The sequence below is a fragment of the Sphaerulina musiva genome, assembly GCF_000320565.1.
Source record: "Sphaerulina musiva SO2202 unplaced genomic scaffold SEPMUscaffold_6, whole genome shotgun sequence".
In the NCBI taxonomy this organism is placed as follows: domain Eukaryota; kingdom Fungi; phylum Ascomycota; class Dothideomycetes; order Mycosphaerellales; family Mycosphaerellaceae; genus Sphaerulina; species Sphaerulina musiva.
Window position 1 is genome coordinate 876,152 of NW_016017388.1, and position 26,401 is coordinate 902,552.

At 52.0% G+C, this 26,401-nt stretch overlaps 13 protein-coding genes across 13 annotated transcripts; 9 read left to right on the forward strand and 4 right to left on the reverse strand.

The window, feature by feature from the left end:
* Positions 1 to 731: 731 nt before the first annotated feature.
* Positions 732 to 2,490, reverse strand: SEPMUDRAFT_45701 (MFS general substrate transporter; the record flags this gene model as incomplete). The annotated part of the gene is made up of 2 exons (XM_016908976.1): positions 732 to 2,178; positions 2,288 to 2,490. The coding sequence occupies 2 exons, from the start codon at positions 2,488 to 2,490 to the stop codon at positions 732 to 734; spliced, it is 1,650 nt and encodes a 549-aa protein (XP_016760054.1).
* Positions 2,491 to 3,185: 695 nt separating this feature from the next.
* On the reverse strand, positions 3,186 to 6,837 carry SEPMUDRAFT_126318 (DNase I-like protein). The gene has a single exon (XM_016902054.1). It carries the CDS (start codon positions 6,641 to 6,643, stop codon positions 3,266 to 3,268), a length of 3,378 nt encoding a protein of 1,125 aa, XP_016760055.1. The 5' UTR covers positions 6,644 to 6,837; the 3' UTR covers positions 3,186 to 3,265.
* Positions 6,838 to 7,058: 221 nt separating this feature from the next.
* SEPMUDRAFT_46894 (PH domain-like protein) lies at positions 7,059 to 7,505 on the forward strand (the record flags this gene model as incomplete). Its single annotated transcript, XM_016909017.1, has 1 exon — positions 7,059 to 7,505. A coding segment is annotated over one exon (447 nt), but the record flags the coding sequence as incomplete, so codon positions are not given.
* Positions 7,062 to 8,337, forward strand: SEPMUDRAFT_87306 (uncharacterized protein). The gene has a single exon (XM_016910439.1). The coding sequence runs from the start codon at positions 7,693 to 7,695 to the stop codon at positions 8,137 to 8,139; it is 447 nt and encodes a 148-aa protein (XP_016760057.1). The 5' UTR covers positions 7,062 to 7,692; the 3' UTR covers positions 8,140 to 8,337.
* Positions 8,338 to 8,896: 559 nt separating this feature from the next.
* On the forward strand, positions 8,897 to 9,755 carry SEPMUDRAFT_164281 (uncharacterized protein). The gene is made up of 2 exons (XM_016908104.1): positions 8,897 to 9,391; positions 9,446 to 9,755. The coding sequence occupies exons 1-2, from the start codon at positions 8,915 to 8,917 to the stop codon at positions 9,629 to 9,631; spliced, it is 663 nt and encodes a 220-aa protein (XP_016760058.1). The 5' UTR covers positions 8,897 to 8,914; the 3' UTR covers positions 9,632 to 9,755.
* A 436-nt stretch (positions 9,756 to 10,191) lies between these two features.
* On the forward strand, positions 10,192 to 11,208 carry SEPMUDRAFT_67366 (uncharacterized protein; the record flags this gene model as incomplete). The annotated part of the gene is made up of 2 exons (XM_016909786.1): positions 10,192 to 10,583; positions 10,647 to 11,208. Coding segments are annotated over exons 1-2 (876 nt in total), but the record flags the coding sequence as incomplete, so codon positions are not given.
* A 1,270-nt stretch (positions 11,209 to 12,478) lies between these two features.
* On the forward strand, positions 12,479 to 14,515 carry SEPMUDRAFT_142145 (uncharacterized protein; the record flags this gene model as incomplete). Its single annotated transcript, XM_016902988.1, has 1 exon — positions 12,479 to 14,515. The coding sequence occupies one exon, from the start codon at positions 12,479 to 12,481 to the stop codon at positions 14,513 to 14,515; it is 2,037 nt and encodes a 678-aa protein (XP_016760060.1).
* A 680-nt stretch (positions 14,516 to 15,195) lies between these two features.
* SEPMUDRAFT_149770 (2-Hacid_dh_C-domain-containing protein) lies at positions 15,196 to 16,947 on the forward strand. Its single transcript, XM_016905758.1, has one exon. The coding sequence runs from the start codon at positions 15,277 to 15,279 to the stop codon at positions 16,696 to 16,698; it is 1,422 nt and encodes a 473-aa protein (XP_016760061.1). The 5' UTR covers positions 15,196 to 15,276; the 3' UTR covers positions 16,699 to 16,947.
* Positions 16,948 to 17,309: 362 nt separating this feature from the next.
* Positions 17,310 to 18,707, forward strand: SEPMUDRAFT_149771 (RING-box protein 1). Its single transcript, XM_016905759.1, has 4 exons — positions 17,310 to 17,503; positions 17,593 to 17,742; positions 17,823 to 18,588; positions 18,651 to 18,707. The coding sequence occupies exons 1-3, from the start codon at positions 17,402 to 17,404 to the stop codon at positions 17,919 to 17,921; spliced, it is 351 nt and encodes a 116-aa protein (XP_016760062.1). The 5' UTR covers positions 17,310 to 17,401; the 3' UTR covers positions 17,922 to 18,588; positions 18,651 to 18,707.
* Positions 18,313 to 18,698, reverse strand: SEPMUDRAFT_142148 (SPC12-domain-containing protein; the record flags this gene model as incomplete). Its single annotated transcript, XM_016902989.1, has 2 exons — positions 18,313 to 18,588; positions 18,651 to 18,698. 2 exons carry the CDS (start codon positions 18,696 to 18,698, stop codon positions 18,313 to 18,315), a joined length of 324 nt encoding a protein of 107 aa, XP_016760063.1.
* Positions 18,708 to 19,219: 512 nt separating the features above from the next.
* SEPMUDRAFT_149772 (cora-domain-containing protein) lies at positions 19,220 to 21,983 on the forward strand. The gene has a single exon (XM_016905760.1). It carries the CDS (start codon positions 19,798 to 19,800, stop codon positions 21,820 to 21,822), a length of 2,025 nt encoding a protein of 674 aa, XP_016760064.1. The 5' UTR covers positions 19,220 to 19,797; the 3' UTR covers positions 21,823 to 21,983.
* Positions 21,984 to 22,280: 297 nt separating this feature from the next.
* Positions 22,281 to 26,217, reverse strand: SEPMUDRAFT_164287 (Aa_trans-domain-containing protein). The gene is made up of 2 exons (XM_016908105.1): positions 25,665 to 26,217; positions 22,281 to 25,600 (listed from the first exon to the last, which is right to left on the reverse strand). Exons 1-2 carry the CDS (start codon positions 25,916 to 25,918, stop codon positions 23,791 to 23,793), a joined length of 2,064 nt encoding a protein of 687 aa, XP_016760065.1. The 5' UTR covers positions 25,919 to 26,217; the 3' UTR covers positions 22,281 to 23,790.
* Positions 22,286 to 23,437, forward strand: SEPMUDRAFT_46604 (uncharacterized protein; the record flags this gene model as incomplete). The annotated part of the gene is made up of 1 exon (XM_016909002.1): positions 22,286 to 23,437. One exon carries the CDS (start codon positions 22,286 to 22,288, stop codon positions 23,435 to 23,437), a length of 1,152 nt encoding a protein of 383 aa, XP_016760066.1.
* Positions 26,218 to 26,401: the final 184 nt, after the last annotated feature.

Below are 26,401 nucleotides of genomic sequence, written 5' to 3' on the forward strand. Positions count from 1 at the left end.
GCACCACGTACACGCGAAAAACATGGCTCACTCGACAGGGTGCTCGTATTTCAGTGCAAAGCAAAGCAGACCAGAGCAGACCAGGCGGACCGAAGTGCCATCGCCTGTCGAGGAGTAATGAATTCGTGTCGGGACGACCGCAAAGGTGTGTGTTGTCAGCTCATCTACTATTGTGCTTTCAGATCTCCCAAGCGCCTGTTTCTAGGATGCGGATATCCGGCCGATGTTCCAGCTTCAACACAGCCCGTGTCTTGGAGATGTGTCTATGTCAGCACCACTGCTCTGAAGAACATAAGCTAGGTTCTTGGAACGACGGTTTCTTCGCCAACTCTGCAACACTAGCTTTTTGTCTATGTACACATATCACCTCGTGGTTGTTACGACGAGCCTCCAGCTGAATATTTGCTCCATCTACGGCGTTGCTCCTAGACCCTCTAGGTCACCCGACTCTTCCGCCCCCGCCGTGGCGGTGGTCTGTCTGTGTATCTGTCTGCTGGAATTGCGCAACAGACGGAATATGGTTGTCGGACGGAACCCTATCAGGAATCGCGCTTTGAAGATAATCTCGATTGCAAACCAAGACCGGGCATATGAAATTTGATTGGAAACGAGAGAACGAGGTACTCAAACAAAGTCGGAATCCTGTGATGACCATGCATCAATGTTTGCTGGCAAGCCTTGACAGGTGGCACATCTAAACTGCTATCTATCGCTCTAGAACTTTTTAGTCATTAATCATCCTCAGCATCAACCCTGGTACTACCTCTCGGAGGGAATCTCGCAAATACTAGAATCACAAAGGCTAGAATTGCAACTCCGCCATTGACAGCGAATGTTAACGAGGGCTCCCCGATAGCTGCAAATGCCGAAAACACGTATCCGAACAGCCCCGTCGTTGCAAGCCTGGCCGCCATTTCTACCAGACTGATCGCGCTCAGAGCATCCGCCCGTTGTGCTGGAGAGCACATTTGGAGGATGGTGCCTTTGGCTGCAGAACCTGTTCCAGCTGCCAGAGGGAGCACTATGGACACCACGTACATGTGCCACCCTTTCGAGCTGAACGTAGCCAGTGCTGTCAAAATGCCATCAATCAGGATCGAATATCTGCAGTACATGAGATCAAAAGCGAAAGATTCCTCAAGGTCCACTTCCGGCCTCGGAGGCTCGATGGGCTGCTCTCCGCCGCCGATCGGTTCTGGCTCGAATTCCTGGGGATGCGTGGGTATGTCCTCTATTTCCGACTCTTTGATCAAGATTCTGTCCATATTGGCATCTCGTCGTTCGGTCCACCTCCTGCCTCCGGCAATAATCGCAGGGAAGGCGAATGTCAAGAAGCAGCCTCGGATGAGCGAGTTGATCGATATCAGCCACCCGTTCTCCGTAGTGCCGAAGTCGAGCACATCGGTGGCATACATTTGCAACAGGACTGGAATGTAGCCTGTTGCCAGCAATGCTGTAAATGCTCCCGCACCGAGCAAGATAATGCCATATTCCGTCTGGATTCTCCCGTCCCTCAACCTCCACTTCGAAGGCACGAACATCCTCAAAGGATCGAAAAATGATGACAGAGACTGCGTCCTTTTCTGCACCTCGGGTGATAGATCCGCCTTGATCCAAGGCAAGAAAAACAGAATGTAGACTGACGACAACAAAAACAAGCCCAGGGTGATCCTGAATGGCCACACAATCCCCAGCACATCCGCCGAATAACCACCAATAAGATAGCCCAGTGCAGTCCCAAAGAATGCACAGCCCTGCAATCTCCCCATTGCAGCAGTCCTCGCAGCATGTTCCACCACCTCCGCAGCGAAAGAATTCAACGCCAATAAGTATCCCGCCGGCCCACCCACAATCGTGATGGCCTGCGAAGCCTGAATGATCCAAATTCCCATTCCGCCGCCTAGATGTACTCCGACATTTTGTACCGCCAAGCGAACGGCTGGCCAGAAGACACTACTCAGCAGCGCGGATTTGACGCCGAATCGTTTGATCGTCCAGCCCGTGTAGAACAGATTGATGACGCCGAAGAGAGTTGTCCCCGCTCCGAGGAGTGCCACGGCTCGCGCTGTACTGGCTTGGATGATGGTGTTGTGACATCGTAATGGGTCGGAGAGGCCGGGGTCTGGGTGGGTTTTGTAGTATTCGTTACATGTCATTGTTCCGAAGACGTAGATGAGACTAGAAATGGTAAGTACAATAGATATGAGTGGGATGTCTTTTTCTTTTCTTTTTCTTTTTCTTTTTGTGATTATTGGTAAAATTATAGGATCCCAGGTGCCTGACTTACGGAACTTGTGTCACACCAAATGACAAACTCACAATGGTGCTCGTGAATAACAATTTGAAAATGATTGATGCACCCCATGGCTGCAGTCGTTGTTCTTGTTGTTGTTCTTGTTCTTGTTCCTGTCGTCGACCCGTATCTTCCCTCCCACCAAGAAGTGGAGAGCGCTCCGATGCCGTCGAACATGTACTATTCGTATTATTCATCACTGTCGATTTCGACTTGACAGATTCACGATCCCCGTCTTCTCCTCCCGCAGCCATAATATCAACATATAAAGTCGCGGCGGCAGCGGCACGTTGTTTGTCAATTGTGGCGCATCGAATATTGTATATAGATCACACACACACAAAAAGTAGCAGAAACAGAAAAAGAGAGAGAAAGAGAAAGAAGGAGAAGTTAGGTGGTTTGGTGATTTGGTTGATTGGTTGAGGCTACTCTACCCAAAGGTATTGCGTGCCCCCCCGACGCCGGCGATTCTACCTTACCTTACAGTAGCTTGGCCGAGATAGGGTACAAGTACAGTAGCTTAGTGGCTTATGTCCGATATGTGAAGAAGGCCACCTGCAGGGAGGAAAGGGAAGGGACCAACCGGTTTCCGCCGTTGGGGAAATCTTGGTGGGACCTTCCCTTTCCTTCCTTGTTCGATAAGAGAGAGAGCCCTTCAGGTTGGGTGGGTCGGAAAAGTCGGCAAAGAGACGTTTTGCAGATACCAGGTATATTATATAAGATAGGTAGGTATACATGAAATTCTATAAATGTTTTTTGCAAGGAATAAAAGTCATAAGAGGGTATCGTGGGCACACCGACAGAGATCTACATGGGATAATTCTCGCGGCATCTATCAAGCTGTTTCGACCGAGAGAGTAGAGAGAAAAAAAAACATGTATAAGGTATCGTGGTCTGGTTGAAATCATCCTTTCGTATTCGTATCAGGTTTCTACTCCAGTCACTACCGTACTGTCTCATGCAACTAACAGGTCATCCCGGCTCATATCTCGTGAGAAACAGCTCCAGAACTTCAACTCTTCTCTTCTCGACCACTCCTCTGCCTTTCTCATTCCCTTCCGGTAGCCTGATCACCGCAGGCGCGAAGACATTTGCCAATGCTCGCGCATGCAGCCTGCCGCTATCACTACCCGCAAGCACTGGGGACGGCTTTCCTTTCCATGTTGCCATTTTCTTCAGCCCACCAAAGGCCTTCTTAGTTGGACTCAGTGGAGTAGCAGTACTCGCTGCTTCGTCAAACAAGAGACGCTTACTGCCCGAGACTTCCTGCACTAGTCGTTCAAGCATGCTCGTGATCAGAATGAAGCTGATGCTATGGCTTGGACTGGTCGAGATGATTTCTTGAATGGCACTGCGTTGGTCATCGTTATGGCGTTTCCCTTTGGACTTTTCGATGCCATCAAGATATGCATTGACGAGAGTCCAAAGGTCTGATGTAACAATGCCATCGGGCATACTGTGCAGGAAGATCAAGAGGAGGTTGCTCAGAACGTACAAACGTTCAGCCCTGGGCATGGTGTCTGGGAGAGAAGCCTCGAGTGGCAGATCACAGTCGAGTGCGTTGCAGGCCTCACTGAGCGCAGCGTCCCCATCAGCCGTGTTCCGTTGCGTCCAGCCTTCTACATCGAACGGCCAAGCTGGGTATGTGGCCCACGGAGCTGTAGGTGGTGCGACGATGCTAACACTTTCGAGACTTGTCTTGGCTGAAGACGTGCTAGTACGTGGTGTGGGGGATGTGCTCGTGGTGGGTGTGGCGGGCGGGACATCGTGAATCATCTCCCACTCGGCCACCACTCTCGTGCTCAGCTCCTCTATCGCTTCCGTCAGCCTGAACAGCTCGCGAGGAGCAGAAAAACGTACGGGAAGCTGATTCTCGGTACTCTTTGCACTCTTCGCACTCTCACGAGACTGCCTTCGGCTCGGATCAGCGCCCTCACTTGACCCAGCAGCAAAAGCGTCCGCAGCTTGCACCGCATTCACTGCACTTTTTGCATTCTCTTTCCCGCTCTTATGACTCGGGGTCTGGCCTTGAAGTCTGCGAATACCACCCTCTGGAATTCGTACGAGGGTGTGTATTGTTCTTGTCAGGCTACTCTCCAGCCAATGTCCACGAATGGGTATAAAGTGATCGCGTCCATTCTCAATGCGCAGGACAAGAATGTCATCGACGTCAGGCTTTCCCTTCTCGTTGTGATGGCGCACATCTTTCATGTCACTAATCTTGAGCTCTAGCTCCACCACGGCCGCCTCTCCCGGTTTGAGTGTGATGTTCGGCGACGAAGAAGATGTGTTTGGTACCTGTATGCCTTCGATTTGGATTGAAAGCCATCTGGGTGCAATGCCACTATGTTCGTCGGGCTCCACAGGTCGCTCGATGAAGCTGAAATTAGCAGGGACACGGCTGGTGTTGGCGATGGTCAATGAGCGATGTTTGGCCTCCATATACCTCACATCCCCAAACCACACCCCTTCGTCGGTTCGACCACCAGGCAAATTTTCGTTCGACGCTGCAGCTGAAGTGTGCGTCTGCTTATCCACAACAACAGTCACATTAGGACGTCCTTCGTTCTCGGCTTTGTCCAATTCTTTAGCGCATTCGGCATGAATCCGAGCCTTTAACTCCGGCACAACGGCATCATATTTTAGCATGAAGCTCGCGTCCAGAGGCTTGTGATCAGAAGATAGCACTCGTTGATGAGCTGTGTAGTACTCCAATGTCAGCTCGTCCTCAAAACCTTCACGCGTCACAACTATGGCTTCGTCGCGCGCTCCCACGGCGTCATCGTACTCGTCGTACTCGTCGTAGTCTACAGCGTTGCCTCCATCGGTCTCAGGATCGTAGTCATACAGCACGTCCTCCTCTGAAGCGGCCTGGTCGACCCCACTTGCCCTCATCTCTTCGTCCTTCTTTCGAGCAGCCTCTTCTTCGCGTATTTTGGCTTCGTACGCCAGCTTATCCTTGCGAGTGCGGAACAAGATGCGATCGCACCAGGATGGCGCTCGTTTCTTTTCGGAACTGTCAAAGACACCCACACTCCCTGCATCATACTTGTAGGTCGGCAAGAAACTGATGGGTCCCTCTTTCCAACCATCGTGGAAAACTTTTCGCTTGCTCATCTGCTGCCGTAGTTCATCGTGTGGAAGAAGGGAATCGAGAGTGGTCTGTAGTGAAGTCGGATCATCTTTTGCTTGAACTTCGTCGACCAGCGTGCCTTGACGGGGATTGTCGCTGCTCGATCGTTGGTCATCCAGCTTGAGCCCATCATTGACTGATGCTGTTGCTTCCTTGACTTCGTCCTCGATTGTCTTCGCAGCCGGCTGACTAAGATCATACTGGTTCCTCGTATGCAGCATGAGGAGCCTTCGTACATCGTCTCCTGGTATTCCTTCCATTCTGAAGTTCAGATCACCACACCAAAAGGCAAAGTCTTCGTCTCCGATCATCTCGCCTGACGTCTGGTGTAGGTCCATAGCATCCTGAATCGGCTCGAACTTGGTCCTCTGCACAATCTGCTGAGTATCCCATATCCTTCGATCGAGAGCTGCTTTATCTGTGCCAGCTGCAAGATGACTATTGACAAAGACGAGTCTCGTGGTGTCTCCCAGCACGAGGCGAGCAGTCACGGCTCCTTTATTGCCCATGTAACCAAAGACCCCAGTGCCCACACTTGTGGTACTGACAGCTTTGATATCCCTTGCTACATCTGGCGAAGCATAAATGAGTAGCAAGAGCCCAAGAAGCTGCTGTTCTGCAACCAGCTGGTATCCTCGTGGCAAAGCCTCGAGCATCGACTCTTTCCATTTGTTTGCAGCCGCAGGATCGGTGTAAGGTCTCAAAGCCTCGCCAACAGCAGTAATATCGACGACTTCCTGCAGACCCAGAACATAGAGTCCGACATCCTCATCATGGGGGAGAACTGATTCATCTCCCCGTGGTAGAGTTTCCTTCTTCCGCTTGTATCTGCTCTCCTGTTCAGTCGCGTCTTCCACGACTTCTGTTCTCTCTTGAACATCCGTGGCGCCTGTCAAAGCATCTGCTATGCCTTTTCCTCCCACGAACCAGCCCCCGACGTCCTTCTCAGTGCCCTTGAAGGCCGCGACATTCCAAGTCCCAACCTTGATCCGGACGTGTTTTGGCCGAACATACTCCGTCCTTCGCTCGTAGACTGCTTGTGAGAGACTCGTGAAGGTCAGCTCATTATTGTCGTCAATGCCGTCCCCGTCAATGTGGTTTTGTTCATCGTCGTGGTCGCGTTGAAGGGTGGGGAATGCGCCAGGGACGTCTTGCATGAGACTCGAGTTACTGGCAGAGGAGATGCCACGCGAATGTCTGGAAGTGATGTTTGACATGGTGTAGAACGAAGTCGTTCGTTCTACTGCACAGCCCGTCCTTCTAGCGAACTCAATCTTGAACCAAAGTTATCACAGCGAATTATGCGGTAGATGCGCGAGAGAACAGCTGAAGGATCTCATAGTGGCGTACAGAGTATAGTTACCTACGTAAGTCGTCCACGGGTAGACTTAGGTATGTAGGTAGTAGGTATGTATACACGTACAGTAGGGCATTTTGAGTCTTGCCGTTATCCCTCTGTTAAATCTCAAGTGGGCTTTGATGATGCAGGTGTGGCCCCGGATTAGAACTAGGTAGAACTAGGAGGTAAAGGTAAAACTACCAGGTACCATAAGCTTCTAACGTGCCAAAACACCAACATCAATAACAAGGTAGGTTAGGTACACCGCATCACCATCTGCTCCTACGACGACGATGCCTGTCGGTCGCAAAAAGTCGCGTCAGCCGTCTGCTCAGCCAACTAGCGATTACGAGTCTGACACTGCTGCCAACTTCACCGACACCGCACCCATTCTCCCGCCTCCTCCGGTCAGGAGCAACGAGGAGCTCAATCTGCTGGTCCTCCGCCGCTGGCAACCCCACGTCACTTCGATCCTCACAATCGCGCCCTTTGCAGTACTTTACCTCTTCAGCGCCGAGTCACAAGGCTGGGAGAAGTGCGAAGTGCAAGGCTCGCTGTTCGTATGTGTATTGAGGAATGGCGGGTACAAGCTTGTGATTTTGAACAGGAAAGGCCTGGAGAACTGGGAATTTGAGCTCAGATCTGAAGAGGCCATCCAAGTCACTGAGGAGTATGTCATTGTGCAGAAAGAGGACCAGGACGGAGAAGTGCAGATCTATGGGATTTGGATCTTTGAGGAAAAGGGTGGGAACACGAGAGAGGTCATTGGGACTGCGATCTTAGGATGTGCGAGGGAGGTCGAGGCGTTGAACGATGAGTCCTTTGCTCGTGGGGATGACATCGGAAACGAGGGCGAAGAGGAGATTGTGGAAGGCTACGATAGGACATATGCGGAAGAATATGAGAGCCAGCAGCGAGCAGAGATGAATGAACGGGATGCGGGCCAGGAAGTCTGGCCTAGGCAAGAGACTCCGAGACAGACGTATGAGGCGCGGCTACCACAGCAGGCGCAGGGGCAGCCTATCGATCTGGCAACGCTCTTTGGCAAGGCGAGCGCGCCGCAAGCACATCCGCCCCAGCCTCCGGCAACACAGATCAACGTTGGTGGGACGGTTTTTACAAGTGCGCCTTTCGCTGAAGAGAGGCCAGCGGCTGCTAATGCACCCCAATTCCCACAGACCGCAGACACAAATTTTTTCAGAGGAACAGCATCGCCTGCACAACCGGCCGAGCAGACGCAGCAAAATACACTACTTGATCTCTTCAAAAATGCGAAGAGAGGGTGAGGAGAGCACAACCTCTGCACAAGCCCACCATCGCTTCGGAAAGAATAGAACGACTTATTATAAATCAAGATACCCAGGACTTACGTAGCTGAAGAAGAGCTGCCTTTGAGTACAATTCCATGGGAATGGGCTTTTTTTGGACTCTCCTTGGACTTCCTCTGGAACACCAGCCTGAGTGGCAAGCAGTCTGGGGAGGTTCCCAACACCGATTCTTCCACATGACATGTATACACCATCACTGCCAAACGATTAGCATCCGATCTTACGTCAACGATCTTCATGCGAGAACCCCAGGTCAAATTGTTGGTCAACTTAGGAGGTAGGCTGAACGTAGTGCCTGTAGGTTGCCTCGTGTGACAGTGACCTGTCACTATCGACAGTCTGAGGTTAGGATACGGCGAGGATGTGATGTTCACGCGTCGGCGACTGCATCAAACTTGGTGTGCATCGTTGCATCCACATACCGGAACTCAATATGCTCGGCCCCAGACTTCGCGTGCGGGACCCTGCAGGAGATTATGGAAGCATTGACTATTTTCGAAGAGTCTATACGTCAGAGTGAACGTGTGAACGGTTCTCAGCATCACGATTGACAAGTACGAACGTAACATGAGCCTGAGGTAGTACCTAAGGTAAGGCAAGGAGGTACAAGTACATCTTTGCACTGGAAACATGGTGTTCTCGTTGAACTTTTTTTCTTTTGCTGTCTTCCTCAAAGACCTTCCCGCTACATGATTAAAGCGCTGACCCATCCTTTGCACCGAGTCTGTGCACCTGCTACTACTGCCCGGCGTGCTGCTTTTATCAAAGCACCGTACATCTTGGCAACATCCATGAAAAGATCCGCCTCGGGTACATCCAAGATGTCCAACCCAGTAAAGCAACAGCACGAGGGACAACAGCCTAATAAGGACGAGCATGGCATGGAAGAGTGGAAGAAGCGTGCACCGTACAGAGTTCACGACGACAATGACAATTTCGAACACATCTACGAAGCAAGCTGTCACTGCGGGGCTGTCAAGTATGAGCTGAACAGAGAAGTGCCTTTGGATTCCAAGCTCTGCCATTGCACAACCTGTCAAACTCAACACGCAGCACCCTTTCAATGGGCTGCAATCTTTCACAAGGAGGACATCAATTTCAAGCATGGACACCATGATCTGGAGTGGTATGATCCCACCACCAAGTCGAAGGAACACCAATTGCCTTGCAAGGTGAGATGCAAGCATTGTTACAGCCCGATTATGGACGAAGGAAGAAACATGATCTTATTGTTTCCAAGCTTGATTAAGTTCAAGTCCGAGAAGGAGAAGCAGAAGTTCAGACCGAGCATGCATATGGTACTTATGGCTCGAGTTTCCAACTAGGTTTGGTAAATGCTGATGATGTCGTAGTTCTACACGCAGCGCGTCATGGACATTCCCGATGGTCTGCCCAAGTGGAGTGGGCTCAACAAGACTTCAGACCTCGTAGAGGATAGTCCTCCGGAGGCAATTCAGGAGCTGGAGCGGGAGCGGGCACAGCAGCAGCAGGAGGAGCGTGCGAATGGTGGTGCCAAGAAGGATGAGAAGAAGAAGTGAAAGCGTAAGCTGACGCAGGTCTCGCGAGAAGTGAAAAGATGGCGACGGTAAATTGAGCATTTTTTGCAGGAAGCGATCGGACAAGCGAGATAGATCGTCAGTTCCAACGTGACCAAGCGCGCTGCAGCCGTCTACCTCGACATGTCATGTGCCATTCGCAGAGAAGCATTCAGGTAGCCACACAATAAAATGTCCTCATTGAATTCAACACGGGGCGGAGGCTGCCTTTCTGTTGGACCACATCTCTCTCTCTCTCAGTTCGGTTCGCTTGCTGCCTGAGTTGGAGTTCCTTCCACTGCTTTGAGTACCCCATTCACTCCGCAACATCCGCTACATGAGATACCTACTGGTGTGTTGCTACCTTGTACAATCGCGTTACAGCTCAACTCACAACTACAGGTAGCTGCCTAAGCTACGTGTACCTTAACGCTTGAAAGGTTTCGTGCGCAGCGATATTGGTTGCCCACGGCGGCAGGAACGCCAAGCACCGACCTGCTGTGAGTTCAACCTCGTCCATCTGTGCTCGCGACTCGCGACGCCATGTCCTCCAGCAGGACCGCGTCACCACCGTTCGATAACTAATACAAGCCATGGCAGTTCTCATCTCAACCACTCCTGTCACTTCGCAAGGCCACAATGGCTGGTGTGCGAGGTAAGAAGCGCAAATTAACCGAATATACTGGACGTCGACCACCTGGAGGCCCGTCCAAGAAGCGCGCTACTGGCACCCATCCTCGCGGTAGAAACGTAGACTACGATAAGGAATACAAAGTTCGGTCTATTGTCGGCGAGAACGCAACACAGTATCATATTGACTGGGAGCCGGACGAGGAGTCTGGTGAAGTCTACGAGCCGACCTGGGAGCCTAAGGAGAACGCGAATCAGCTTGCGATCGACGAGTGGGAGGCTATCAAAGCTGCAGCTGCTGCTAATCAGAGCGCGGAGCAAGCAGGTATGTATTATCACGTGCAATATCGTCTTCCATAAAAAGAATATGCTAATGCGTTGCTGTCAGCTGCTGGAAGTGACACTGCTGCACCCCCAAGACGGACAAGGAAGATAATCGAAAGCTCACCTCCACCTCCATCTGAAAACCCTCAGGAATCAGGTACCACTACTGCCGCTGCCGCTTCTGCAGACGAGCAACTCCATCAGGATCTCGAGGCTGTTGCCGGTGCGACTGAGCCTGTGCCTGAGATTGAAGAGAGTCAACAGACTGAAGCCGAAAACCGTGACACTCCTTCTCTGAAAGCACTAATCAAAGAAGGATTTGTTGCGCGATCAAGTCCCCCGTCCAGCTATCTTGCTGGAGAATACCAGCGGATTGTCTCCCGGCCTGCAAGCAGAGACGAGGATCCAAGACCATCACAATCCTCACCATCACCAGCACTTGGTATTTCGAGTTTTCATCAGGCTTCGACTGTGCCACCAGAAGACTCCACACAAAAAAGCACGAATAGCACGAGTTTGGTCATTCCAGATTCGCAAAGTCAAGGCGCTATCCTTGAGGAGTCAACTTTCAAAGAGTTCTCTCCTACGCAGCGCTCTCCGAAATCGCAATTATATCAAGAATATCCCCACGAACCACTTACCGAGGAGCCACCCCAGTCAAGTCCGCAGTCAAGTATAGCTGCTGTTGAAGCGGCGCAATTGTTAGTCCCCTCCGCCATAACGCAAGGCTCAGATCGCCCGTCGCTAGGCTCGGCTACTGCTGAGGTACCCCATTCTGTGTCCAGCTCCAGAGCGGCGGCTGCGACCAACGTCACTGCCGAAAATCCCGAGCTTGTTATCGCAGAAGAAGCAGGCCTTGCTCTTGCTCAAAGTAGAGCAGTATCGAACAGTCTGGAGAGGCGAAGCGGAGGTCTTACTGCGACAGAACCTGCTATTGCGAAGCAGCCCAAGAAGTCGCCTTCTGGGTCGGATTCGGCCTCTACGGCTCAGGAAGCCCCGGACCTATTTCCTCCCACGGAGTCTTCCCGCTCACAAGACCAAGCAGTTGGACTTAGACAGGTGATCGTGATCTCAAGCACAGAAGACCAAAGTGATCAATCTGCTGTACTCGATTTCGATTCGTCAAACCGCGATACAGACTTCGAACCTCCTCCTGCTGCTCAGCGACCTCTACCATCGTCTCTACTCAATAAGACTTCTCAAGTGAAGTGTCCTGGACCATCTCAGATAAACACTGTCGAGCCGTTAACACAACAGCAAGACGTGTCCCAGGTTGAGACGCCTGTCGGGCTTTCTCAAAGCCACCAACAGGAGACGAGGAGGATTCACTATTACGGGTCGTCTCAATCTTTTCCCTTTCAAACGCAGATACACTCACAGACGACGCCGCGGAAACTCGGGTCTCCAATCAATTCCACACATACTCCTGGAAGTAAAGCATTGTTTATGCCCACAGCCGACCCGGAACGTCGGTCGTCTGTTGCTCACTTCTCGAGATCGCTAGAGTCTACTCCATTTCCTTCCTTACCACGCGACCCTCTTGGCGCTCTTGGTGAGAGCGCACCAGCTCGACTCTCTCTGTCTTCTCGAGAAGGACCGACGATGGAGTCTACACCGACGCCAAAGCGAGAGACCTTGGCGGAAAAGATTAAGCGATCACGAGAGGCCCGAATTGCAGCTCGAGCATCGGCAACACCAGTGCCGAGCGTTACCAGCAGCCTCGTCGACGGGAGCATTGAACATGCTCAGCCAGCCTCCGCGCTTCCTCCGAATCTGATTGCAGAGGTCGCGGTCGCGCAAGCTGCGCGACTGGGCTCTCCTTTCGCGTCCTTACACGACAGATCTCCATCCGCAATCCCGGCGGTGGAGGAGATTGCTCCTATCACACGGGAAGAGATGACGACGTCCGAAAGATACGAAACGCTCTTGCCGCAAGCACAAGCACAAGTACAAGCACAAGCACAAGCCCAGAACAGCTCCAAAATCGAAGCCGATCAGAATTCGACATTGACGAGCGCTGCAAATAATCTCCAAGATGCGCTTGGGGATCCAGAAGTGGCCAGCATTCATGTCGTCCCGATTGCTCCGTCGGCTTTCCAGCGTGACCAGTACCAAAACAATATCTACTTTGAGAAGAAACTCATCGAACAAGTCATGAATACCGGAGGAGCTTTGAATCACGAGACCCTTGTCCGCACCAATAAGTTTCTGGAGACGTTGCGTAAGATCGCTCTGCACCCTGACCTTATAAACCCAGAAACCTTGTCGCAGACCACCGAAAACGAGATTCAAGCAAAGTGGGACATCAAGACTAGTGCCAAGTTTGAGTTCTTGAACGAATTCATCAGGCACGTTTCTGACCACAACATACATGTTGCCGTCGTGGCGCATGGGGAGAGAATTCCGACTATGCTCCATAACTTCTTTCAAGGTATCAAGGTGCCGTGCAAGAGGTGGTTGCATCCTTCCAGTACCGACCCCGACTTGAGCCCAGTAAATCTCGGCGTCAAGGTTTCTATTATCGATCTGGATGGTGGACTACAAAATGTGGAGCGTGCAGATGTGGTTATTGCAATGGATCCTCTCGTGGACTATAGGCATCCGTTGGTACGTGCGGCACGAAATCAGACGGGCGACCAGGACAAGTGGTCTTTACTGTTACCGCTTGTGCTTCCGCATACGCTTGAGCATATCGAGCGGTCCTTGCAAGCAGACCTACCGCCTTCGATTCGGACCAAAATCCTTGCCAAGGCTACGAACGAATTTCGTTGGGAAGCAGGACGGCTAGAAAGCACACAATCACCTTTGAAGCACGCGGCCTCCGCCATCGCCGAGTTTCTGGACGACACTTCCGCAGACTGGCCAATTGCAGCACTGAGCCAGCTTGACGAAATGGACAGTCAGACAGAGAGTGATTTACAGGCAGACTCTCACGGCGTAAAGCGATCTGTGGATGACACGGGAACAAACATTACTGCCGAGACCAAACGTGCACGACTGAACTCAGTGTCTGGGACGCAGCTCCCCACTACTATCAACCCCCTCGAATTGGACATAACCCATGTTAGCGACTCACTTGACAAGGGCACAGAGTCAAACATGGATATGGTAGACGCACCCGGAGCCTCACCAAGCACAGAGCAGCGGCTCCGAGAAATTCTACAAGGCGTACAGGATCGTCTTGATGAGCATGTCAAAGCGCTGGAAGATTTGCAGTACAGACATGAAGATCAGCGAAAACATCTCGTTGAGGTCAAAAAAGAGCGTGATGCTGCTAGGTTAGCGGCAGAAGCGGCGCATGCTCGAATGGCAGGTGCGGAAGCGAACAATGCGACCCTGCGCATTGAACGAACGCAACTGAAGGAGGCGCTCGCAGAAGCAAAGAGTGGACTGCTCAGCCATGCCGTTCCTGAAATGCGCGAACTCGAAGCGGTGCGAATGTCTGCCGAGGCAGCAAAGCTCGAGGAAGAGAAGGCGAGGAAGAAGAGCGCAGCAGCAGAAAAGGAGCTCGAATGGACGCGGTCTATGTATCAGGATTCCTCCAACAGAGCTCGCGAGCTTGCGCAGAACAACGCCGAGCTCGAGACGCGCCTCGCTCTCGCATCACATACGGCACAAGGAGAACAAGCCCGAGCTCGGGAGATATCAATCCAGGGTCACAACAAGGCACTCGAGCAGGAGTGCCAGAAGCTGACCGCACAACTCGAAAACTGTAGACTTGCCTTGAAGAATAAAGACGAGCAGATTGCTTCGTTGAAGGAGGGAAGAGGGAGGATTGGAACTAGAGGAAGCTCTGTCCCACGGAGTCCCAGGATGGGAAGTCCGATGAAAGGAAGAGTGAGTAGACAGCCGAGTCCGGCTGCTGCTGCTGCTGCCGATAGTAGAGGGAGGGGAGCACATTTGCATCCACTCAGGAACAGCGCCGGTACTTAGCCAAGGGCACTGATAGACTGAATCTGAGGTGATGCATTCATCTTGCACCCGTATTGACGTTTTGCTACTTTTGCGTGTGCTTTTTCCAATGGACTTTACAAGCTCATGTGGCTCTCGCGCAGAAGGCAATGTGATTATTCCTGAGGTATGTAATATGTATGCATTGCACTGTATATGTAAGGTTACCTGGTACCTATGCAAGGTATACAGCTCAGAGTACACAATATGATGCCAGCATTCTGCAAGCGGGGATTGAAGACTGTATTGAATACGAAAAAGATGCTAGCATTCTCCGGTAGGGGTTCGACGGCAGACTGTATGAGAAATGATCGATGCATGTGCATGGCATGTACATTAACTTATCCTCCATGACAATGTGGTGACTCAGTGACTGTGCGGGCATACAATACAGGTATTGACAGTTGTCGTAGGATGAATCGTGAAAGGCACTCTGTAACAAGGGAGGGGCATGTTTCTCGGCAAGGATTGCTCGATTGGCGCATTTTTTTTACAAAGAACTATAAGGCGCAATGAATGCTAGTACATGACGAGCGCGACATGCAAACATTTTGCAGCCAAAACTTACCTCTACCTTATGTAGGTGACTCTTTCGCTGACCTTTCCCTCTCTCTCACACCTCACACCTCTCACATCCCTCACCATCACACCCTCCGCTCACACCCTTCTTCACTCTTCCCTCCTCTCTTGCACGCTCCCACTTACCTCACTTACACATTCGCGTTTCCTACCACATCATCACAATGCCTTCCAACGGCATTGACATCCCTCAGCGTCCTTCGCGCTCTTCCAGCTCTACCGTCTCGAGCTCGTACAAGGACCGAGACACCTTCGCGACCAGCCCCACCTTCAACTTCCACAGCCCGCACAACTCGTTCCACGGCCCACCAAAGGCGTCGACGAAACAGCTCAAGCCCTTTCAGACCACCGACATCAAAGTCCTCCTCCTCGAAAATGTCAACTTGTCCGGGCAGGAGATCCTTAAGAACCAGGGCTACCAAGTCGAGGCTTTGAAGTCCTCGCTGCCCGAGGAGCAGCTCATCGAGAAGATTCAGGACGTTCACGTCATTGGTATTCGCTCCAAGACACAGCTCACGGCAAATGTCCTCAAGCACGCGAAGAACCTGATTGTCATCGGCTGCTTCTGCATTGGCACCAATCAGGTCGATCTCCAGTATGCCGCCGAAATGGGAATTGCCGTCTTCAACTCTCCCTTCTCGAATTCGCGCTCAGTCGCAGAGCAGATGATCGGAACCATCATTGCACTGGCGAGGCAGATTGGCGATCGCAACATGGAGATGCACGCTGGAACATGGAACAAGGTCTCGGCAGGCTGCTGGGAAGTAAGAGGAAAGACGCTGGGGATTGTTGGATATGGACATGTGGGAGCACAACTTTCTGTCCTCGCAGAATCGTTAGGCATGAAAGTCATTTACTACGATGTCATCAACCTCATGGGCTTGGGCACTGCGCATCAAGTGGCTTCATTAGATGAGCTGCTACAAGGCTCTGACTTTGTCACTCTTCACGTCCCTGAGATCGAGGAGACCAGGAACATGATCGGTGAGAAGCAATTTTCACAGATGCGCCAAGGTGCATACCTACTCAATGCCTCGCGTGGCAGTGTGGTGGATATTCCGGCTCTCATCAAGGCAATGCAAGCTGGAAAGCTTGGAGGTGCAGCACTCGATGTCTTTCCAGACGAGCCAGGCAAGAATGGAGATACCTTCAACTCCCAGCTCAACGCATGGGGCGACGATATTCGCAAGCTTAAGAACATTATCCTCACACCACATATCGGTGGATCGACAGAAGAAGCGCAATCGGCTATCGGAGCCGAGGTCGCGGATGCCTTAGTGAACTACGTCAATTTCGGAACTACGCAAGGCGCTGTCAACTTCCCTGAGGTCACCCTTCGCTCTCTCACAATCGAGGAACCCAACCACCTGCGTGTCATTTACATTCACAAGAACGTTCCCGGCGTGCTGCGCAAAGTGAACGAAATTCTTGGAGACCATAACGTCGACAAGCAGATGACGGATTCTCGCGGAGACGTAGCATACTTGATGGCGGACATTTCCAATGTCAACGTCAGCGAGATCCAGAACCTATATCAAAGTCTGGAGGATCTTGGAAGCAGAATCAGGACGAGAGTGCTTTACTAGAGTACGAGCGCACTCGGTTCTGCCCCCACTCTGGTTGCTTGGATCGAGGATTGAGGTTGCAGACACGAATGACGAACCACACACGAAAGGGACTTTTGTGTTGGGTCATGATTAGATACAGCGAGGCGCTCAGAAAGGCGATAGCTAGTGATAAAAGTCTATGATTTTGGTATCAGAAGTGGCTTTATGGCTGTAGAATAGAATAGAACAGCACCATTGCATGCGAACATGGCGTTCCGTCCGGAGCATTACCTTGAATACCTTACATGTATTATTCTCAAGTGACTGTCGTCTGTGGCTACCCCTCTATGATGTTTGCCCCGCCAGGTCTTACACACTCCAGGTTTACTGAAGGAACGAGCCAGTGAAACTTCTGCAATAGTAACCTGAATTGCAGCTCAGGCGCAAGTATACTCGCTTCCTGTAGTGTAAGTGTATCATTAAGGATAGGTCATAATGGCAAAGCATCAGTACATGTAAGGACTGGAAGTGAATGTTCGTGAACGGGAACCAGGGTCCTCATATTAGCGCGTATTTTGCAATCCATATCGATAGCGAATAGTGACTAGCAGGTAGTAGCTACATAGTTGCCTTCCATACCTGCAACACTTCCCATCCACCACCGAAAAACACTTATACATTCAACGCGCATCAGTACCGACACACGAGTCCCTTCACGCACACCACGAAACCACCACGAACCATGGCCGACGTAGAAATGACCGACGCAGCCCCCAAGAAGGCTAAAGCCGGTCCCAGCGGCGGCGACACAGCAGACGGAAAGAAGAAGTTTGAGGTCAAGAAGGTGAGTTTTGTGCAAAACAAGCAGAGAGATGCACACATACACATAGAGAACATGTTCTCTGACGAGTCTTGTGTGTGGGTGTGATATAGTGGAATGCAGTCGCGCTGTGGGCTTGGGACATTGTAGTCGACAACTGCGCCATTTGCCGCAATCACATTATGGACTTGTGTATCGACTGCCAGGCCAATCAAGCAAGTGCCACCAGCGAGGAGTGTACGGTCGCTTGGGGGATTTGCAATGTAAGTTCACGTTTGCGGAAAGGGGGTCGCAAAGTTGGAGTTGTAAAGCTAATAAGGTGGTGGTGGTTGTTGAATTGTAGCACGCCTTTCACTTTCATTGCATTTCGAGATGGCTCAAGACGCGTCAGGTGTGTCCGTTGGATAACAGAGACTGGGAGTTTCAGAAATATGGTCGTTGAGCAGCTGGAGGGGAAGATATCGCGAGAGATCCAGTTTCACCAGAGAATGCTCAATTGGGCGGGGACCGAAAAGAAGCGCTATGGGCGTCACGATGGCATGAAAACGGAGCGCAGGCAGACACTTGGGACATGGCATCTCGCGGAATATGGGGAATACTGAGATATTGGCATGAGAGACGATGCGATTTTCTGCCCAGTCAGGTAGGCATGACGAATCACTATGCTCTGAGTATCATACGTCGTAGCTAGCTAAAAGCCAGCTGATACGACACATTTTCATACGAACACTTGTTCGAACGCGTCCTTGATGTCTCCGCAGACCAGTTTATGTCTCTCCATGTTGCCCATTGCCTTGTAACCTGCAGCATTCGCCCCGACTTGGCTGACCCAGCTAGCTGATCTTCTTCCCATCAACTTCAATTCCTGTCAAATCCAGCCCTTGCATCGCGCCTTGTGTTGTCCTAGGTGGCAGCCAATTCTGCGGGTGTTTGTTGAAGAAAGGGTACGGTGGCACGACCACGAGGAAGGCGAGAGCGGTGCCCCCAAGGCCGACATAGAGGGTCGCGTAGATGTTTTGTGTGAAGAAGCCGACTAGGAAGGCAATGGCGCCCACAAGGGATAGAAAGCCATATGTGATATATTCTGCTAGACGTTGGCCTTCGAAGTCCTGCGGAAAGAGGGCATTAGCGTGGACTACGAATGGATTGTCGAGAGGTTCTCATGACGCACGATTTCGCCTTCGTAGATTGTGCGTGCTTGGTCCAGTAGTGCGTCCATGACTTTGGTGGTTGGGGTGTTTTGCTCCTCTTGGAACAAGTGTGCTTATGGTGGAGATTGGATCGGTGTATGGAATGGATATCTGGCACGAGCCTTTCTGGGATCGGAAGCTAGACACCGGAACCTTGTATACGTAGAAACTGGGTACCTAGGTACGGTAGCGCTGGGCTACTACGGCAGGAGGATAAGCTTGTTTGTGTCACGGCGTCTCGACTACTACAGTTCGGTTGCGTCGATGCGAGAAAGTGACGGCTGGATCGCGGTCTCCGGAAGCGTTTCAAGGCTGCACGACTGAGGCAGATATTGTCATTGCTGGGTTGGAACCACAAAACCATGTATGATCGGAGACTCGGAAAGCATGACAACCAAAAGTCGTACCCGACTGGGCCAGGAACCAACAATCCATTCGACGCTCTCTCATCGCTGCACGTGCAAGCTAAAACTAGCGCTTGAAAGGCTTTGTTCTGATCAACCGTCCCGTCGCCTGCCTCTTCTTCTCCTCTTCTCCTACTCCTCTTTCCCAACGACACCAGCTCGTTTTACCACACTCTACACCACCCAATTCTACCACCATCTGGAAACACGTACGCGATCGGCTTTCGAGAGGTCGCACACATGCGCCATTTTTGACTGACCGACTTGGAACACACACCCCACGCCTCCCCTCTCTCGCTAATTCTGGCTTTACGTGAGGCAATTTTTGCTGCTCTGGATTACCACACGTCAGGGCGCGACAGCGAATACACACCAAACACCTTCAAATTGGCGGGGAATCCAGGAGCCCAGTTCTTCCAGATTCGACCTCTCCTCGGACCAGTCTGGTTCGTTGGGGGCGACATTAAGCAACCTCCATAACCTGACCGGACGGAGTTCACTATAGATTGCGACACAGCGCGATCACCACGCAAGCATACATTAGAACCGATGGGATAATTGAAAGCCTGAGGGAAGGCGAGTGCGGGTCCAGGGACGACCTGGCTCACAACTGGGAATTGAGAATCGTCCGTCGAAAGGACAGGGAGCACTACCCACCAGGAGGAACAGGAGCAGTAGTCATACATCGAATCACTGTGTTACAATACCACTACAGACCAGCAAAATGAACTACCCACGGTCTGAAAGATCTCAGACGCGATACAGCACGCCCGAGCCGGACTTGGACGACCACCGGAACCAGCCAGAGAGCCTTCCGCCTGCGCCTGCTACGGAGAGCTATTTTCAAGCACGACGCGGTACCTTGGCAAGCATCGTCGACAACGAGCGCCCACCGATTCCTAGGGTGGTTGTGCCAATTGAGGCGCATGGATCGATTGCACGGGACTTCGAAAACGCCATTGTGGACGACGACAAAAGTACCAAAAGCAACGTCACCAAGAAGTCGGCCAATGGCCGCTCTCCAGACGAAGACTGGCACCGCGAGCGACGCATGCACCATGAGAGACGAGGTACTGCAAGTCCTGTTCCAGCAAGGCGGGCTATGTTCAGACGGCCCAACAACGAAGGCGACGCCAATTCTATTCGCTCGCATGCCTCGGATGGCTCCACGTCGCCACCAAATTCCGTGGACGCATTTGCGCCGCCATTGAGGCGCGGTCGGGCTGGCACCATGAATAGTCGAGCACCCTCTACAGCAGCGTCCCTGCACCGGACCGTCTCAAATGCCACTCATCCAAGAAGACGGCCGACTTTTGGCGAAGAGGATGCGCCAGGACGCCTGAAGTCCGATGTTGCTTCTCATCGCAGCTCTGCGATTGAAGATGTATGCTTTCCACCCGAGGATCCACCAAACACATACACGATTGACTTTGAGGATCTTGAAGAGTTCGTTGCGGAAACTCACACCAAGACTCCTGTGGCGCATCCATTCTTGCCACAATTTGCCAAGACAGCATCGTCGAAGCGAGTGTTCGGTGATCAACGCAGCGGCTCCCAGCCAACCCATTTCTTCGGCCTTGGTAATGGCGCCGCTGATGACAACGAAAAGACAGAGGAAGAAAGGGGTACGTCTAGTGAGGAAGAGACTGGTGATGGTGGTCTTCATAGGACTGCAAGCACTATCGATCTTCCTCTCAACCGCTGGACATTCTTCTCATCCGAGATTGATGAGACGATCCATGCACCAGAGCTGGGCGGTCTCCTCATGCCTGGCGAGACGTTCCGCGATATCTTCGAGCTTGGTCCAGAAGGCGGTGTCTGGTGGCTCGACATGCTCAACCCATCCGAAGAAGAGATATTCGCGATCTGCAGTGCCTTTCGTGTGCATCCTTTGACCCGTGAGGACATCACCACTCAAGAGACACGCGAGAAAGTGGAGCTCTTCAAGACGTATTACTTCTTATGCTTCCGGTCATGCTACATGGTCGACCCGAAGCACGAAGACTATCTGGAGCCGATCAATATCTATGCTGTGGTGTTCCGCGAAGGCCTGCTGACATTCTCCTTCTGCCCGAATAACCATGCTGCTACTGTGCGGAAGCGTATCGGACGTCTTCGTGATTACGTCAATTTGTCTGCGGACTGGATCTGTTACGCCCTGATTGATGAGATTGTCGACTCCTTTGCACCTGTGCTTCGTGAGCTCGAGCAAGAAACCGACACGATCGAAGACTCCGTCTTTACTGCACGTTTTGAAGATTCCCGTGCCATGCTTCAAGGCATTGGCGAGTGTCGTAAGCGCATCATGGCTCTGGCTCGTCTTCTCGGTGGCAAGGCAGACGTCATCAAGTCCTTTGCAAAGAAGTGCAACGAATCTTACGCCGTCGCTCCACGCGGAGACGTTGGACTGTACTTGTCTGACGTCCAAGACCATATTGTCACCATGATGTCCAACCTGGGGCATTTCGAAAAGATGCTCAGCAGAAGTCACACCAACCATTTGACGCAAATCACCCTGCAGCATACCGAGCAAGGCTCCCGCGCCAACGAACTTCTCGGCAAGATTACAGTGTTGGCTTCCATTTTAGTGCCGATGAATTTGGTTGCCGGTCTCTTTGGTATGAACGTAACTGTGCCTGGTAGTGCGGATTCTCACCCTGGGCTCGGATGGTGGTTCGGCATTGTTGGTGTTGTGTTTGGACTGGCCATTACTTGTCTGGTTCTTGCAAAGAGATTCAAGTACATATGAGTGGTGTTTTGTTGGCGGGATATGCTGAGTAATGTGTGTGTGGTTACATGGCCTGTGCTGGTTACGAATATGTTTTGGCATCAGTCGAGAAGTTGTCGACGGTAAATAGAGGACAGTCTTTGATACACAGATACGATCAGTCAAATATACATTCGATGCGCTCAATCTTTGTACCGTTCGTACTTGTGCATGTCCCGACACCCCTCCCCGATGATGCCGACATCGGTTATGTGTAGGAGCGGCTGTAGTCCGGGAATAAAGAGAAGCTTTCTCGTCAATCTGGGGCAAGCTCTGGGGTGAACCACAGGTGCCTAGAACTACCTACTGTATAAGGCGACCTTTGCCCTCGCAGCTTGCATTTCCTTTTACCTTCTTCACTGATCCAACAACTCTCCATACCATGACTGCTGCCACGAAGTCATTGCGAGCCCAATGGCTTCGCCCCATGACCCTCCATGCACGAATGCAAACCCGTCACAATTCCTCTTTCGCCCACCTCCAACAAGAACTCCCCCAGCGAGCCATCCAACCCACATTCGAAGACCTCTCACCCCAATCCAGCTACCGCCTCGACATGACTCTCTCAGACTTCCTCCCCCAACCAAACCCGCCTCCCGTCCTCCCTCCCACAACCCCCGCCAAAGAACTCCCCATCCCTCACCACCTGCTCTACTTCGAACCCAGCAAGCGCCAAAGCGATATGCTCCCCGACGGCACCAATCCAGACCAATCCCCCGGTCCACCTTTCGAACGGAGAATGTGGGCGGGAGGTCGCGTGCTGTATAATCATGACAACCCGCTCCATCTCGATGGTCGTCGTGGCGTGTGTCAGGAATTTATTCGTCGAGTGGATATTAAAGGTAAAACGGGGGAAGAGAAAGTCTTTGTCGCGATTGAACGCCGTTTGGCGAAAGCTTCGGCGGATGAGTGTGCGCGTTTGGCTCGAGTGGCTGCTGCAGCGGGGGGCGCGGGGGGTGCGGAGAAGGATCTGGCACAAGAGAAAGAGGATCTGTATCATCGTGTCCGACAGCGGTTATGGAGAGATTCCGAAGAAGATTTTGGCGAGGCGTCGATTTTGGAGACGAGGAATATTGTGTTTTTGAAGGGGAAAAATCCTCCTCCTCCTGCTGCTGCGCAAGCCAAAAACGATTCTGCTTCTGCTTCTGCTTCTGCTTCTGCTGGGAAACCTCCCGCTGCTGGGGGAAAAATGTTAAAACCAGAACTCACTCCCGATTACGAACATACCATTCTCCCGGACCCAAAACTCTTATTCCGATTCTCGGCATTGACATTCAATGCGCATGCGATTCATTTGGATCCGCAGTATAGTCGAGAAATCGAAGGACATAGGAATTTGTTATTTCATGGACCGATGAGTTTTATGTTTATGATGACGTTGTTGCAGCAAAAGTTGGCGGCGGCGGCGGCGCAGGGAGGAGGAGGGAAGAAGGAGGTGATTAAGAGTGTCGAGTATAGGAATATGGCGCCGTTGTATTGTGGGGAAAAGGTCAAGTTTGCGGGGACGAAGACTGGAGAGAGAAAGTGGGAGGTTTGGGCGGAGACGCCGGAGGGAGGTCTTGCGGTAAGGGGAAAGGTGGTTACGGAGGCGAGGTGAAGGCGGGTGTATCAGGAGGAGGATGAGGAGGAGGAGGAGCAGGAGGACTTGATGGCGTTGGAGTGGTTGATGAGGAACGAGGATGTGTATAGTGTGCAACAGTGAAGCGAACAAAACAGAACCGAGGAGAAACAGAACTGTCAGTCATGTGTAAAAGAGTAGCAAGGAGCGCTACTTCGTCATCAAAATCTTTGCTGTATGCTATATCAGATGTCCCTCCATGATTGCTCAACCTCTCCTCTACTATGCAATGCTCAGAACGCTCGACAGACGTATTACGGACAGTAGCAGCCCTCTCATTTACAAGCAAACAACCACCCTCTTCCGATCAAAGCAACGCACAAACAAACCTCTCATATCCCAAGTTTCTCCTTGGGCACGAAATTAAAAGCAGTACTCACAATAGCAAGGACAGTACTGACAATGATAATTGTCCAGTCCAATGTTTTCTGTCTCCTGCTCAGTTCCTTCCCGAAAAGCTTCAAGTGAAACGCGCAAGGCAAGATCAAACAGATCGTGAAGCAAGCCACTGCGCCCAACAAGCTCATAATCGTATCGAACTCCGGAACCAGGATCGCCATGACCACAAAGGCGATAATACACGCAACTCGAACCACAATCTTGAGGATTCCTCGAGTGAGGCCAGAACAGCCGTGCGTGGCTTGTCCGTCTCCCATACTGCGAGCATCTAATCCCAGGAACATTTCCAGAGTGCTAACGATAGGTCGGGCATTCAGCGGCACTTTTGTCAGAGGAATAATGGCCACGCAGATGACGATGAAGACCGACAGGAAGGCTGGGTAGCCTTTGAGTTGTAGGATGTTGCGCGTGACTTCGTCTTTGACTCCGTCTCCGAACATGAGGAGCCCGACAACTGCCATTAGGAGATCCAGGTTGAAGACAGCGACGTATGTGATGTTCACTCCTCTGCGGTACTTGTATGGATGTCGCATGTCTCGATAGATATTGGGGAACACGCTATGCCCACCCCAAGGAGACATGAGGATTCCCGTGGCGATGGGGAAGCTACCCCAATTCTCTGGGAAGAGATGGGTCTGGGCTGGTTCACGAAGAGAGCCCGGAGTCGTCGGTTTGATCAGCCCGTCGATGATGACCGCGAGAACGATGCCGAAGCATGAAAGGATGCCCAGGATGCTGGTAAAGGACAGAAGCCGGAGAGGCATGAAGGACAGTGGAATGAGGATCACGCCGCAGACAACTTTCCACTCGAGCAGTCCCCAGCCCGGTATCAAGGCATCCAAAGAGTCTGCGAAGAGAACAACGAGCGCCACGCATGCGGCAACTAATTCCAAGGAGAAAAGAATCGATGTTCCAATCCGTGCCCATGGTCCGAAGGAAACAAAGGCGAGGTCCGCGAAGGTGATGAGGCTGTTGTCCACGTCGGCACATTTGGCAAGAAGTTTGGCAGTGTAGCAGGTCGAGGCTCCTGCAAAGGCGAAGAAGATGAGTCCTGGCACCCATCCGGCATACCTCATTGCTAGCGGCAGAGCAAGCAATCCAACGCCAATCAGCACATTCACACTGTTGAAGATGGTCTGAGGGAGCGTCGATTGGCCCACAATGACCTGTATGACTTTGCCGTCATCCTCTTGCACTTTCTTCACCATCAATGGCTCCCGTTCGCTATCTGGCATCCTCATGGTACCTCGCAGCTGTTGCTGGCGAAAGAGCCGACCTGCATGTTGCATAGACGATTCATTGACGCGCGAGGAGAGAGATCCCCAGGTACTGCCGTAGCTGCCTCCGAATGGCGAAGCCAGTTGGGGCTCAATCATGAAGATGCTATCATCTGCAGGCGTTCGCGACGTGATCTTTTGCAGCAAGGGCTGGTCCTCTGCGGCCGTGATAGTCGAACCCCGGGCGTTTCTCGGAAAACCTCGATTCAACTCTGTCGTGGGCGTCTTGCCGTCCATGCGCTCCTCCTCCTCCTCCTCAATAGCATCGTCCACTGCTCCTCTGTTCTGCGCCTCCAGCTGTTGTCTGAGCAGGGAGCGGTGCTGCTTCGCTGTTGGCATCGTGTCCGATTCTTCTCCTTCTTCTTCATCGTCGTAGTCGTCGTCATCATCGGCGGCATATACGAAGCTCTGTCGCACCGGTGTGACTTCGTGAAAGCCCACTGCACGTTGAAAGGATCGAGTGAAGCTAGTATAGTGTATCAGATGTACATTCCCTCCACGCTCACATGAATGACGGCGACGTCACTTACTTGTGCAGACTGTTGACACCGCCAGCGTGGGTGATGGAGTCGATGGCCAGACCCATGGAAGATCTCCGTCGGCGCACATGCTGTCCATCACTGTCGTATGCGGAGGGAGCATGCGTGTGACTGCCATTCGAGATGGCATGGTGGTGGTGTTGCTCTGATGCCTCATCGAATTGCACTCTGCTGGAGTCGGAGCCGGCGCGTCCTCGCTCATATGCGCTCCAGGAAGCAGGCAATTGCCCTCTCTGCGCAGGCATGATCGATCAATGAGGTGGGCTCGCCGTGTCTGGCACTATCTGCACACTGCCTGCAGTTGTGCTGTGCGTCTTCAGACGGGAAGCGGTGCTAAGTGGAGAGATGTTTTGAAAGTCGCGAATGCGATCGACGATGGTCGCACGGTGTGGGTGCGTGCGGTGGTGGGAGAGACTGTTGAAGCTCTCGGGGTGATTTCAACGGGAAAGCTTCACGAGGCAGCGTAGCGCCAGGGAAAGGGGAAAGTGAATTTTTCTTCTGGGAACAGTGGTGTGGGAAGGAATATGTGTCGTATAGACATCATCGTGCCATCGATCAAGCAATAGTGGAGTTGGGTGTAGATTATATTAGTCGTAGCAGTCGACAGCTCTTATCGGAAGATAGTAGGCGATACCTGGGTCACCGACAGGACATACCTGCTACCTCCTACCTCCTACCCTCACCGCCGACCGGCTTGCAGCGACGAGGGGGAGAGAGAGTCAGGGCGG